This window comes from Grampus griseus, assembly GCF_964374135.1.
Source record: "Grampus griseus genome assembly, chromosome: 8".
NCBI classification, from domain to species: domain Eukaryota; kingdom Metazoa; phylum Chordata; class Mammalia; order Artiodactyla; family Delphinidae; genus Grampus; species Grampus griseus.
In genome coordinates this window covers 100,140,581-100,154,571 of record NC_139002.1, presented here as the reverse complement: position 1 = coordinate 100,154,571, position 13,991 = coordinate 100,140,581, and the positions used below count along the sequence as shown (strand labels likewise).

At 52.6% G+C, this 13,991-nt stretch overlaps 1 protein-coding gene across 1 annotated transcript; it reads left to right on the top strand.

Moving 5' to 3' along the window:
• Positions 1–1,693: 1,693 nt before the first annotated feature.
• Positions 1,694–12,513, top strand: PRPF19 (pre-mRNA processing factor 19). The gene is made up of 16 exons (XM_082659873.1): positions 1,694–1,913; positions 3,527–3,676; positions 3,859–3,935; positions 4,903–5,044; positions 5,128–5,201; positions 5,351–5,413; positions 6,296–6,337; positions 6,465–6,539; positions 6,856–6,931; positions 7,025–7,134; positions 8,555–8,710; positions 8,949–9,018; positions 9,252–9,337; positions 9,640–9,810; positions 9,957–10,062; positions 11,975–12,513. The coding sequence occupies exons 1-16, from the start codon at positions 1,895–1,897 to the stop codon at positions 12,070–12,072; spliced, it is 1,515 nt and encodes a 504-aa protein (XP_082515999.1). The 5' UTR covers positions 1,694–1,894; the 3' UTR covers positions 12,073–12,513.
• The last annotated feature ends 1,478 nt before the right edge of the window (positions 12,514–13,991 follow it).

The following is a 13,991-nucleotide window of genomic DNA, read 5'->3' as shown; positions in this document are numbered from 1 at the left end:
GAAAATTAACATAGGGCCAAAGGGTGGAGGGGAAGAATTCACCTAATCCTCTTAGTTGTTTGAGCTGCATTGTCCTGGTTAATCCTCTGTCAGTTGTCCACACAGGTTGCAACTAAATCTTCCTGGGAAATGGGGCTTCTGGGTTATTGACCAATGTGTACCTTTGCTTCCCAAGGAGCAGCAGCCTTGGCCTAGGGGAGCAGGGCATAGAGTTCCAGTCTCAAGAACCCACTGACAGCTATGCATATAGCCCATTCCCCCACCTCTTTCCTTCCCAGCCTTAGGTAATCTTTATCTCCTTTGTGGGGAGATTGAGACTGGGGGCAGTGGGGAGGAACCTGAGATCATGATCTCACCTGTAATAGTTACTCCAAAATCAATTGCCCCGAATCCTTTCTATTCCCTGAGGGGCTTGTTTTGAAACTCAGAAGCCTTGAAATGACTCCCCATTTCCTTCATCTTCTGTCACGGCCATAAGCTCCCCAGCACAGGGACACCTCTGGTTTTGCTCAGAGTGCTATCCCCAGTATCAAGTACAGAGCCTGACTAGCACATAGTGGATACTCAATAAATTTGTCCAACAAATGAATTATTGGGTCTTTCTCTCTCCCCCTCCAACCCATCCAGTTAATGTCTTCCAGAGGAATCTTCTGGAAATGTGGTTATCACTCCATAGCTGATCTGCTGTCCGGCTGTGAACCCAATCAAGTCTAACCACCTCAGGTTCAAGGTCCCCTCTAAACGGATCCATTTTATTTCCTACCACATCCAAGTACTTCCGATGCCTGACCTGTCACGCAGCCTGTTATTCAACCAACAATAGTTATGACGTTCCTGCTCTGTGTTGGGCACCGTGTTAGACTCTGAGAAACAAGAGTGACCGGAACAATCATGGTTTCTGCCATCACGGACTTTATGGCCTAGCGGAGAACCCAGACAGCAAACAGATACTTGTACATAATTAAATAATTAAATGATTATAGTTATCCAGAGTGGCTCAGGGGAGAATTACAGGGCACCGTGACTAAAATTCAGTCAGGGGTCAAGAAAGACGCTCCAGAGGAAGTACCATTTAAGGTGTGATTGAGTTTACTTTGGAGCGGATGGGAGGGGAGGGAAAGAAGAGAGGGAGTTGAGGAAAGTGTTCTGGGCAAACATAACTGGAACCAGCCAGAGTGGGTAAGTTTGAGGACTTAAAAGGCCAGTGTGGATGAGCAGAAGATGAGGACTTGCCCAAAATCACACAGCAAATTGGTAGTAGAGGCAAGACCAGAACAGTTTTCTTGGCCAGTGTTAGTTTCTCTACCTATCTGCACCTGCGCCTACTTCACTGGGTCTTTCAAAGCGTATTCCGAGAAACACTTGCCCGAGAATCACGTGGGGCACGCACTGACAACGCATACTCTCTAAAGTAGACCCCAGGAAGATGCATTTTAAGAAGTTCGTTAAGAAATTCTCGCATACACCAAATTTTGCAAGACTACGGTCTCACGGTCCCCGCCAGCTCCGGTCTCAAAAGGGTGTCGCTGAATTGATTGGCTTCAAAGTCCCACTGCATCATGGGAAATGTAGTTTCGGATCGCCTTGCCTATCCCCTGGGAGCGCTTTACGGAACGAGCCGAGAGGGCCCGGAAATAGCCGAGTAGTTCCTGGCGCGCCCTTTCCTGCCCGATTGCATTCTGGGAAAGGGCAGCTTCCGTTAAGTGCCCGAGGCTGAGGCGCGCGACCGGTTGCGGTCCCACGTGAAGCTCTAAGCGAGCGTCGCTCGGCGGGGCTGCTCCCCGCTCTTAGCGGAGCGTGCCGGAAGCAGCGGGGAACCGGAAGTGGCCCGCGGAGGCTCGGAAGCTGATCCCGGAGCCCGGTGTGAGGAGCCTTAGAACGCAGCGACGGCGCCATGTCCCTGATCTGCTCTAGTGAGTATTGGCTGCGGCCGATCTCGGGTCGCAGGAGGCCGGAGAGCCGAGCGGGAGGATATGCGGGCCGCTGCGACGCCGGGGTTGGGGCGGAGGTGAAAATGGGGCTCCCGGGAGGCAGGGCGGCGGCCTGTCAGCCCGAGGGTCCTCCTTCTTAAGTGTGAGGTGCATTTGCGCTGCGCTTCACAGTTTACATAACGCCTCAAGCGTATTGTCGCAGGCGGCACTGAGGCCACCCATCTCGTTTGCGCAGTGGAACTGAGGCCTGGATAGAGGGGAGCAGGTGCAGGGGAAACAGGAAACCCTAGGGCTTGTGCAGGATCCGACTCCGCTGGCGCAGGGATGCGGGCCTCAGTTTCCCCATCTGCAAAATGAAGGCCTTGGCACTGGATGTTGTCTGAGGCGCCTCGCTTGGGTAGGCAGAACTTCTGCAATTTGCAGAAGTCGCACAGTAGGTTAGAGGCAGTGACAGGGCTGGAAGCCAGGTCTCTGTTGGTTTACAGCGCGCTTGCAAGACTGTGATCTCGTTATATCCTCATAAGAATTCTCCGAAGCAGAAATAAACATCTGGTTTTACAGATAAGGATGTAAGGGTCAAGGAGAATGTGGCTTTTGTAAAACAGTACAGCTAGTAAGTGGCAGAGCTGCATGATGGAGCCAGGTTCTCTGACCCTGAATCCATGCTCTTTTCAAATGCCTTGTCCTGTCTTTCCTTTAGGTGTTTTATTGAGGCGTGCAGAGGTTTTGCATTCTCATTGTTCATCCGGGTATTAGTTTCTCATTTTTCTCTCTCTTGGCTTCCTAACTCTCAAGCCCTTTACTCTTCTCAGAACCTCTCCATAAATCCAATACAAAGGGAAGAAGGAGCGAAAGGAAATGTGACTAGAAAAAGGAACCTTACGCCTTAAAGAGATGACGGTGTGCAAAGTATTTTCACATTCATTGTTTGAACCTTGAGAAAGATCTTTTCTGTTTTTCCCGGCTCCATCCTTCCTGTCATTTGCTCATCGGGTAGATGTTTACTGAGTGCCCGCTGGGCATCTGCATTGTTCTGGAAGGCAGAGACCAGCTATAATCCCTATCCTCAAGGGGTGTAAATGATAGCTCTGTTGGGGGTTGTTGTGAGGATGAGTTAAGCAGTGGAGAATGTTTACAGTCGCCCTTGGCACCTAGTAAACACCATGTAAGTGCTTTTTGTTATCATAGCACTTGGTACATCGCTTTGTAATTTCTTTGTTTGAGAATCCATCTAGGCTCTAGTTTGAGATTTGAATGGCTTCGTGTGTATCTCTCTGTCCTGCGGTATAATGGGTGCCTAAGCATCTTTGTTCAAAAATGAGATGGGCGGGGACTATTGACTGCTCTCTAGGTGCCTGGCTTTAGTAGTCCTGTAATAATTATTTATTGACTATCTGCCTGTCAGGAGACTGAAGGAGAAGCTAGTTAGGTGGCTGGGAAATGTTCTGGGTACCGTCCGAAACTGGCTCGGTGTCACGTCTTGATTGCTGTTAGCTGAGTGTAGGGACGTGTGGTCTTGTGGCGGCCAGCAGTAGGTGGAGCATCCCTGTGGCTCTTTCACCACCCCAGGCTCACTGCCTGCCTTTTCTCCGCAGTCTCCAATGAAGTACCAGAGCACCCGTGTGTGTCCCCTGTCTCTAATCACGTCTACGAGCGGCGGCTCATTGAGAAGTATATTGCAGAGAATGGCACAGATCCCATCAACAACCAGCCTCTGTCCGAGGAGCAGCTCATCGATATCAAAGGTGCCTGCTGGCGGCCTCAGTCCAGGGCCGTCCTAGCCCGGGGCCTGGGAGGGTGGGAGGGGGTGCCCGCGGGCTCAGGGAGGGGACGGTGGTCTGTTAGTGCAGGCTGAAGGGGAAGAGCGGGGGAGGGGCAGAGCGCCCTGGGCTGTGGGTTTTCACATCCACCTTCCCTCTCTTGGCAGTTGCTCACCCAATCCGGCCCAAGCCTCCCTCAGCCACCAGCATCCCCGCCATTCTGAAAGCCTTGCAGGACGAATGGGTAAGGCCCTGGAAGAGAACTGGTATCTTACCCACTTGAAAAGAAGGGATCACTGGGGCTTCCCTGGTGGCGCAGTGCTCGAGAGGCCGCCTGCCAATACAGGGGACACGGGTTCGTGTCCCGGTCCGGGAAGATCCCACATGCCGCGGAGCGGCTGGGCCCGTGAGCCATGGCCGCTGAGCCTGCACGTCTGGAGCCTGTGCTCCGCAACGGGAGAGGCCACAGCAGTGAGAGGCCCGCGTACCGCAAAAAAAAAAAAAAAAAAGAAGAAGGGATCACTGGATTAGGACGTGGGGGTGGGAGGGATGGAGCATTACTTTCTCTTTTGAGGGGAGGGTGAGAGCAGAAGAGGAGCCTGCTTCTTGACCTCACAGAGATCTGGGCTCCACGCTTTGTTCCTTGCCCACTTGCCTTGTCCCTGGGCAAGTTGCTCGTATCCAAGTCCTGCTTTTCCTGACCGTATGACATGGATTAGTGCCTGTCTCTCAGGGTTTGGGGAGAATTAGAATAAGATTAGAGTATAAACTTCATGATGTCAGGGGCTTATTTTTCTCATCAGTAGAGCCCCAGCACTGAGAGCAGCGCCAGGTACATAGTAGGTGCTCTAAAGTGTGAATGAACGACTGCATCTTGAGGATTGTCTGACGTAGTGCCTGACGCAGTGAGGGCAATCAATAAATAGCAGCTGTAGCATTTTTATTCCCTTTGACAAGGTGACGGCACGACATCTGAGATGTGCCGGTAAATTAGAGAAGATGGGAATGGGAAAGAATTGGCTCCCACTCCTGTCTGTGTGCCCAGGGTTTGGCGTGCGTAGGAGCTCGGGGGCATCTCCCAAAGCGTTCAGAGTTACTCAGATCTTGCTCGGGTCACTGGTACTGGTCTAGTCTTCTTATCAAGGGCTGACTCTTCTGCTGGGTGCTCCTCGCGCCTCCCCCACCCCCTCAGTGGCATCTCCCTCTCCCAGGACGCAGTCATGCTCCACAGCTTCACCCTGCGCCAGCAGCTGCAGACCACCCGCCAAGAGCTGTCCCACGCTCTGTACCAGCACGATGCCGCCTGCCGTGTCATCGCCCGTCTCACCAAGGAAGTCACTGCTGCCCGAGAAGGTAGAGCCTCTCGCCTGCCATGCCCCACTCTGGGCTGGGCCTGTTTTATAATAGCCTGTTTCTGACATTGTCTTCTCTCCCAGCTCTGGCTACCCTGAAACCGCAGGCTGGTCTCATCGTGCCCCAGGCTGTGCCGAGCTCCCAGCCTAGTGTTGTGGTGAGTGTCCCCCCAACCTCGCCAGCAGCCCGCGCACACGTGTGTATGTGTGTGTGTATGCGCACACGCGCACGGTGGCTCGCACAGCCCTCCTCTGCAAGGCTCTCTGGCATTTCTGTGCTCCTCACCTTCACCTTTCTGCTCTTCAGGGTGCAGGCGAGCCGATGGATTTGGGCGAGCTGGTGGGAATGACTCCCGAGATTATTCAGAAGGTATGTCGTGCTCTCACTTGGTGGGAAGGCTGATGGGTCCTCCCTTTTCACTATCTGCCTGGAGTCCAATACGAATAAAAATCCCATCCATTTGGAGATGAAGTCGAGTGGTACAGAGCACAGACTCCGACTAGGCTGCCTGGCTTTGTGTTTTGATATCACCAGTTATAAGCTTTATGACCTTGGGCTGACTTAACCAGTCCTGTGTCTAATTTGCCTTCTAAAGTGAGGATAATGGTACCTGCTTTACAGACTTGTGGGAATTTTAAAGATTTTGATTACTCTTAAGTACCGTTTGTTGCTCTCATTACGGTTCTTTGCAGACTAAAACATTTTGTTACACGTTTTCTTTTTTTTTTTTTGAGGGAGACAGAACAGGAGTGATCATTTTCATTTTACAAATGAAGAATCTGTAAAGAATGTGAGGTTCAGATTCAAAGGCACAGCTCACAAGAGGCAGAGCTGGCCCCTGAGTCCAAGTCCAGTGCTCTGTTATACTCAGGGGATCCTCCTTAGTACGAGTTGATAGTGTGTGTCTTTTCCAAGCCGTTCAGGTTGTCAGCATGCATCTCAGCTCTCATCTTAGTGGTGCAGGCGTGGTCTGGGAACCGTGCCATTTATTGCCTCTGGCCTTGGGCAAGTGACTTCACTTCTCTGAGGCTCAGTTTCCTACTCTGTGAAATAGGGTCATCAGCACCCACTTCATAAGGTTGGAATGAAAGTAAACAGAGATCGTGCGCAGAAGCCTTTAGCACAGAGCTCGGCAGGTGATGAGTTCCTGGCGATGCTCGTGAAAGCGTAGATGTGACAGCATTCACCGTGTTGCTTTCCTGGCAAAATAATTTGTCTCACGTTGAGCCTATTCCCCTCTCTCTTCGCCAGCTTCAAGACAAGGCCACTGTGCTAACCACAGAGCGGAAGAAGGTGAGTCCTCCCAGGGTCAGGGGCGGGAGCTGGCCTGGAGGACGTGGCTGGCCCCTTAGGAGGAGGGGGGATGGCCGAGTCCTGCACTCACTCCCTCTTTTCTTGGGGGGCTTTTTCTTTCTCTCAGAGAGGGAAGACTGTGCCTGAGGAGCTGGTGAAGCCGGAAGAGCTCAGCAAATACCGGCAGGTGGCATCCCACGTGGTGAGTGGCGGAGTCCTGCAGACTTGGAGACATGGCTCTCCCAGGCTGTTTCTGGGGTGGGGCAGGTCAGCGTGGCCTCTGGCCCTGCCCCGTTTCTAGTCTTGGCTGCTCAGTTGTCAGGCTTCTCTTCCTGCCCAGCTCTGGCTTTCCCAATAGCCAATGAGGGACTGACTGCATCCAGGCAGAAGTCCAAGTGCAGTGGATGAGGAACAGGAGTCACTTATGTTCCCGGGGGCCGGGGCCGGGGCACTTGGGCGGCTTTGTGGCCTGCCTTGATTCGGCCGTGACTGGGTTTGATGTGGCTCTCTCTGCACAGGGGTTGCACAGTGCTAGCATTCCCGGGATCCTTGCCCTGGACCTCTGCCCCTCCGACACCAACAAGATCCTCACTGGTGAGAGCGGGCCTGGGGACAAAAGTACCTTCTTCAGCAGAGGGACTTGGGTGGGCCTGACGCATTTTTGGATCTCATTTTTGTCCTCTTCAGGTGGGGCAGATAAAAATGTCGTGGTCTTCGACAAGAGTTCTGAGCAAATCCTGGCCACTCTCAAAGGCCATACCAAGAAAGTCACCAGCGTGGTCTTTCACCCTTCCCAGGTAAGGGCTCTCCTAGCACCCTCAGCCCTCATTCCTGAGCCCTGTTTCAGTGGTTTAGGGGCCCAGGACCAGACCCCCACCCCGTTGCCTCCTTGGTGAAGTGACATGGGCCTGAGAAGGAGTGCCGACTCTCCAGCTCAGGCAGTTAGGGGCTGGGCTTGTGGTCGTGGGGTTGCCCTCTGCTCTGTGTCAGAGCTCCTGAAGCGTGGCCTTCAAACCGGGGGGGAGAAAGGAATTGTGTAGTTTGAAAAGCGTATTCGTTGAAATGTTTTATGTTAGAAAAGGGAAAAAACCCTACAGTGTTTATAATACAGACTGTAGGAAATAAAGCTCAACAGGATCTTGCCTCGTGTATCTGAGGAGGACAGAGGGGTCTGTCTTCCTGCGGTCCTCCAGGCTGAGGGTGGAAACGCGACGTTAACCGCTGCAAGGGGTGTGGGTTAAAACAGACGGAGAGCTGCTGCTTTAGAGGGTAAGCAGCTCGTTTGACCAGATTAATGACATGGGATTTGAGTTTTTACGTCTAGGACAGTTTGGGACTGTAGAACAAGTGGCTGGATGGATCAGCTCTTCCCAGAGTCTTTTCTCTGTACCTTTAAGGAAATTAGAAATAGAAAAATAACATGGTGAACTTTTCATTAAACTAGATATGTTCCAATTGAAGCACTGTTTTCTTGCTTACTGCGAGTTAATGTTATTTCTCTCATGCAAGTGCATTGATGGAAGATGGTAGTTGGTTTTACCTTATAGTTTTTAACGTCCTAACTAACCAAAATAATTGGTTGGTGACACCACGTAAGTTTTTCTGGGAACTAACTTGCCCCCGGAATCCTTAAGTGTGGGATGCACTGGAACATGCCCTTGCAGCCCCTTCCGGGCCTGGTACTGTTCAGACCTGTGCCACCCCAGACTATTTAAGTAAACTGAAATTTAAAATTCAGTTTCTCAATTGCACTAAGCCACATTTCTCTGGTCCTGGAAAAGGGTTGTGGGAAATTTCCCTTTGGTGCAGTTATCCTTTTTACCACTAGATGGCAGGGCCTCCCGCCGTTGGCCAAAGGCTGCTTAATTTCCCATTCTAATAGCATTTACCCTGGGGTCCTCTTAGGCATCGTAGGGGCGGATGGGTGGTTCCAGGCAGGGCAGGGCTGTGGCTGTCCCCAGCCCTCTTCACGGGCCTCTCACTGTCGTGGCCTCTCCCGTTGCGGAGCACAGGCTCAGCGCCCATGGCTCACGGGCCCAGCTGCTCCGTGGCATGTGGGATCCTCCCGGACTGGGGCACGAACCCGCGTGCCCTGCATCGGCAGGCAGACTCTCAACCACTGCGCCACCAGGGAAGCCCCTGAGCCCTCTTTTGTAAGATGGTTGTGGTCCATCTCTTCTCTGTCTGTGATCATCTGTCTCCTTGCGTTCCTTTTAGGAGCTGGTGTTTTCCGCCTCGCCAGATGCCACTATCAGGATTTGGTCTGTTCCGAACGCCTCTTGTGTACAGGTTGTTCGGGCCCATGAGAGTGCTGTGACAGGCCTCAGCCTCCACGCCACTGGTGACTATCTCCTGAGCTCCTCTGATGACCAGGTGTGGTCCCAGCCAGGGCCCCAAAGAGGCTCCTGGTCCCCAAACTCCTATATCCTGGGAGGAGGGAACATCTTACCAAACCACAGCCGGTTCCGCAGAACCCCAAGGAGAATGTTCCCTCTACCAAGAGGGGCTGGCCTTGCCAGGGTCTGCCGGCCTAGAGTCTTTGCCTTCCTGAGGGGCCACCAGAACCTGGGGACCCACTGTCTTACTGGCTCCGTTGTCTCTGTGTTTTCAGTACTGGGCCTTCTCTGACATCCAGACAGGACGTGTGCTCACCAAGGTGACCGATGAAACCTCTGGCTGCTGTAAGTTGCCTCAGAAGCGCTGGGCTCTTCATTTGCTGTGTTTTGTGTATTTTAATGTCTTATTTAGTCATTTGCTCATTTGTTCTAAAAACACACTTAACCACCAGTACCTGCTGAGAGCCAGGCGTGGCGCCAGCCCGGGGAGCAGTGGGAAGAGCGAGGAGCCTGCCTTGGCTGCACTTAGTCTTAGTCTCCCCTGGGGCGCTGACGCACGGCTGTCTCCCTCTCCGCAGCCCTCACCTGTGCGCAGTTCCACCCTGACGGACTCATTTTCGGGACAGGAACCATGGACTCTCAGATCAAGATTTGGGACTTGAAGGTAGGACGCGGTGACCTCCATCTGCGGCCCAGGGCTGGAGCTCTTGGAACTGTGCAGTGTGGTGAAGTGTTTATGGTACCTGGCCCCAGGGCTGTCTCAAGAGTGGACAGTGGCTCTGTGTGTGTGTGTGTGTGACAGTAGGTGTGGTCTGGGGGCCCCAGGCTGGGCACCACCCCTGCTATTCCTGCTGGTTGTCCTCCCTGAAGGATGGAAGAGGACATCTCAGAAGTAGGACTTTGATGAGCTCCATTTTCTCCCCCTGACCAGTGGGTGACATTGTACTCCCTGCCCCCCAACTGTAGGAGCGCACCAACGTGGCCAACTTCCCTGGCCACTCGGGCCCCATCACCAGCATCGCCTTCTCCGAGAACGGCTACTACCTGGCTACGGCGGCTGATGACTCCTCTGTCAAGCTCTGGGATCTGCGCAAACTTAAGAACTTTAAGACGTTGCAGCTGGATAACAACTTTGAGGTGCGCCCCCTCCCTCCCCCCAGCTCTCTTGGTCGCCTCTCCTCCTCATTTGTTGGTTATTCACTGAATTACTCTAAACTGCCTCTGTTTATCCCCAGTTGCTCATAGTTGCTGCTCTCATGTGACCTCTCTCCTGATTCTGGCAGGTAAAGTCACTGATCTTTGACCAGAGCGGAACTTACCTGGCCCTTGGGGGCACGGATGTCCAGATCTACATCTGCAAACAGTGGACGGAGATTCTTCACTTTACAGGTAGAGGCTGGCCCTGGGATGCTGAGGTCTCTGGGTGCCCTGGCCCAGAGGAAAGTGGGAAGATCTCACTGTGTTAGGAATTTCTAGGGGTAGGCTTGCATTTGCCAAGGCCGCTTTTAATCACTATCTGAGGCAATAGAGTTTAATGGCTAAGACAATGAACTCAAAGAGTCAAACTGCTTGGCTTTAAATGCTGGCTCTACCACTTGAATCTGTGTGACATTGGGTAAGTTACTTAACCTCTCTGGAGAATGATAATAGTACAGTTGATCCTTCACAGATTCAGCCAACTGTGGGTCGAAAATAGAGCAAAACTCGAATTGGCCACACACTGGCAACTGTTAACATTTATCTTATATTTACAGCTATTTACATAGAATTTATGTTGTGTTAGGAATTATAAATTATTTAGAGATGATTTAAAGTATGTAGGAGAATGTGTGTAGGTTATATGCAAATACTACACCATTTTATATAAAGGGCTTGAGCGTCTGTGGATTTTGGTGTCTGCAGGAGTTCCTGGAACCAGCACCCCTCAGATACCAGGGGAGGACTGTACATACCTAGTGGGGTTGTTGTGAGGTTTAGCTGAGTTTATATATATACATGTGTTTAGAAGAGTTTATATAAATATATAAACGTATAAAATACAAATGTACATAACGTGTAAACGTATAAATACAGAATAGCAATACACATAGATGTATGTGTTTAGAACAGTGTCTGGCAGATAGGAAGGACGTGCTACTGTATCATTCAATATTGTGTCTTAGTCCATGGAGGATTAGAGCAATAAACAAGGCAGGCCCAGTGTTGCACTAACGGAATTTCTGGTCAGCTTGGGAAGGCAGATGTAGAGTGACTTCACCAGTGATTACTTAAGTGTGGTGCTAAGTACTAGAGAAGACGAGCGTGAAATGCTGAGACGGTGGATAGCAGGGTTGGCAGCCTCATAGTCGTGTGGCCTCGGGTATGTGACTTGCCCTTTGGAGCTGCAGTTTCTTCATCTTTCAGTGGGCATTCTGACACTGCAGGTTGTGCCAGCTGGTGCTGTGGAGGCGCCTGCACGGTGACAGGGTGCCTCTTGCACCCTCAGGAGCTGGGTGAACGGCGGCTGCTGTTGTCTTTGTTGATGAAGTTCTTGTCCTCATCAGCAGGTTGTGGGCAGGGCACAAGCACCTTCCCCCCCCCCAGATTCTCCTCGGTGTGTGTGTCCCCGAGGTGGCCAGGCCTGACTGTGTGGCCCACGAGTTTTAACCTTCACTGGGCCCTGGTGCTTTGGTTTGCAGCAGAGTTAGGTGGAGTGGAGGGCTGGAAGCACAGGGTGGCTTTGTAGTGGGGAGCTGGTGGGCCGGCTGTGATCCTAGGAATTTGCACTGATGCCCATGAACTGCCCGAGCCCACCGAGGAGGGTTGCCCAGCCTCTTCTGCCCCTGCCCCAGCCCTGCCCTGCGCCAGGGGCCCAAGTTTCCTGGAGTTAACCCCATGAGCTAGAACCAGCTGATAGAATATTCCAGTTACACACAGGGAGTCAGAACTAAATACATACCAACCAGCCTAGCTCCCAGTCAGTTCTCGGACTTGAACCGAGCCGAGCAGAGCCGAATTGTAGCTGCTCCAAAAGCTTAGGTGGGGGAGACTGGCGTTCCACTCAGCCCAGCCACAAAACCTGCGTGCCTGCCGTGGGCCAGCACCGAGTGAGGCCCTGGAGCTCAGTGCTGTGCGGGTCAGACTAGAGCCCTGGCCTCGGGGGTTGACAGGCCACAGGGAGGTCGATACGGGCAGAGGCCCGCAGGATGAGGAACACTGGTGGGGGAGGACTGGATGGGTTGGGAGCGAATCATCAGGGGTCAGTGCTGAGACCCCGAGGAAGAAAAGCCGCCTCACCATTGTCTCTTGTCTCTCCCCACAGAGCATAGCGGCCTGACCACGGGGGTGGCCTTTGGGCACCACGCCAAGTTCATTGCTTCAACAGGCATGGACAGGAGCCTCAAGTTCTACAGCCTGTAGGCCCCGGCCCTCCTGACAGGGGCTGGGCCTCATCTCAGTAGTGGGGTAGCGTTAGGGGTGGGGGGTGGGGACAGGGGAAAAGAGACTACTGGGGGGTGGGGGGTGTATGGGGCGGGACATTCGCATCATTTCCCTCTGGTCCGGGCGGCGGGCTGAGAGCCGCGGTGGCATGGACACCCTCATCCGTGCAGCCTCCGGGCCCGCTGGGAGCAGCCGTGGGGCAGAGTCGGGGTGAGGCTGAGCCACGGGAACTGTGAAGGGGCTGGGCCGAGGGCTCAGGCAGGTTTTTGTAAGCAGCGATCTAGTTTTCATTAAAAAAAGAAAACACCAACACAGCCACCTTCCTCTGTGTGTCTGTAGCAGGGAAAGTCAAGGGGGGGGGCACCAAGTAGGACTCTGGCCACCAGGATGCCCATCGTTCTTTTTTTTTTTTCAATTGCACAACAGAAATAAAAAAACAAAAAGAAGCCTACAAGCCACTTGCCGGAATGACTCTTCCCGTCCCTGCAGGCCTTGACTTTGTGTTCATAGGGTCTCCTGTCACTTGCCTCGTGGGGTTGGCTCCCACGCGAACCTGGAAGGGAGGGGGAAGGGCTGAGGGGCTGCCGGCACGCCAGGAGGGATTCCTCAGTCGTTTAGTCCGAGGTGACAACATCTGTCCCAGGCTAGCTTGAATCAGAAGGGTTTCTGTAACTCTGGTGTTTGAAGATTTGAAATAGAACTGGTCCCGGGGAGACAGCCAGCAAACAGTAAATAAGCAGGTCAGCGAATGCCCTATTTAATTAGGGAAATGAGGGTGGTCAGTGCAGCTGCTTTGGGCGGTCAGGGACGGCCTCTTGCAGATGACGCTTAAGTTGAAGCCTGATTGACGGGAGCTAAAGGGGAGGTGGAGTGTTGCAGACTGAGGGGAGGTCCTAAGGCTGGAATGGAATGGTCAAGGTGCGTGGAGCAGGGGAAGGAGGCCAGTGTGGCCGGAGTGCGGCGCCACTGGGTGTGGCCCCAGGAGCTCATCAGTACCCTTGAGAAGAGCGGTCCCAGTAGAGCGTTGGGGCGAGAGAAGTGAGAAAGTGGGAGGCAGTGATTGTAGGTAAGGAATTGTGCCAGGGAGGGGAGCCAAGAAATGGGGTGTCCCCTTGGGGTGGCGGTGGGGTCAAAGCATAGCAGTCCATGTTGACACAGCAGAGCCCTCCGCGTGTGCTTCGCTGGGTCCGTGCCGTGTGGCCACATCGTTCGGTCGTGCGGTGTCTTCTAGGAGGGTCAGAATGCCTCTTAGCTAGTAAAACCCTTGAAACTCCTGCAGCAAAGAAACCATTTAACTTTTTGACCCAGTTTCCTCATAAATACTTGACAAGGAGAGCCTCTATGTATGTGTGTGTAACCCCTGGTGTCCATGGAACTTGCCTTTTGGAAAACGTCCCAGAGTTTTAGCTATTTTTAAACAGTGTGCAGTGAGCATCTTCAAGTATGCAGCCTTTTGCTAACTTAGGTTAGTTCTTACAGGTAACTTTCCAAGAGTGGAGTGGTAAGGCAGCGTTTGGAAGTTTTCCCACATTTGCCAACCAAAGTAGTACCAATTTGAAGGTGTGGCTCGATGTGTGACGATAGTAATTTTATGTATCCTCAGCCAATTGGGGGTATTTCTTGTGATTTGAAAAGAGTATGGGTCTTCAGAAAAGACCCATCATGTAGTTCTGAAGCAGGACCAAAAAGGAGAAGGGAAACTGCTGAGTGAAAGATGGACCTGTAGAGCTGTCCGCTGTTGTTTGCAGGTGGTGGAGCAGCGTCATTCAAGGTGGGGTGGCTGAGGACCCTGGGGGTGTCCTGGGGCCAGCACAGCACCAAACCATCTAATGGTTTCTGGCTAGATACTAAGATGCATTCTTAAGTTCTGCCTTCGTTTCCAGGAAAACTGGAAACTG

What these genes read in the sequence shown, in the direction of transcription:
- PRPF19 (XM_082659873.1), top strand. An exon ending in AAGCCTTGCAGGACGAATGG is followed by an intron (nt 3,936 to 4,902) that starts GTAAGGCCCTGG and finishes TCCCTCTCCCAG; the next exon opens with GACGCAGTCATGCTCCACAG. An exon ending in TGGTCTTTCACCCTTCCCAG is followed by an intron (nt 7,135 to 8,554) that starts GTAAGGGCTCTC and finishes CGTTCCTTTTAG; the next exon opens with GAGCTGGTGTTTTCCGCCTC.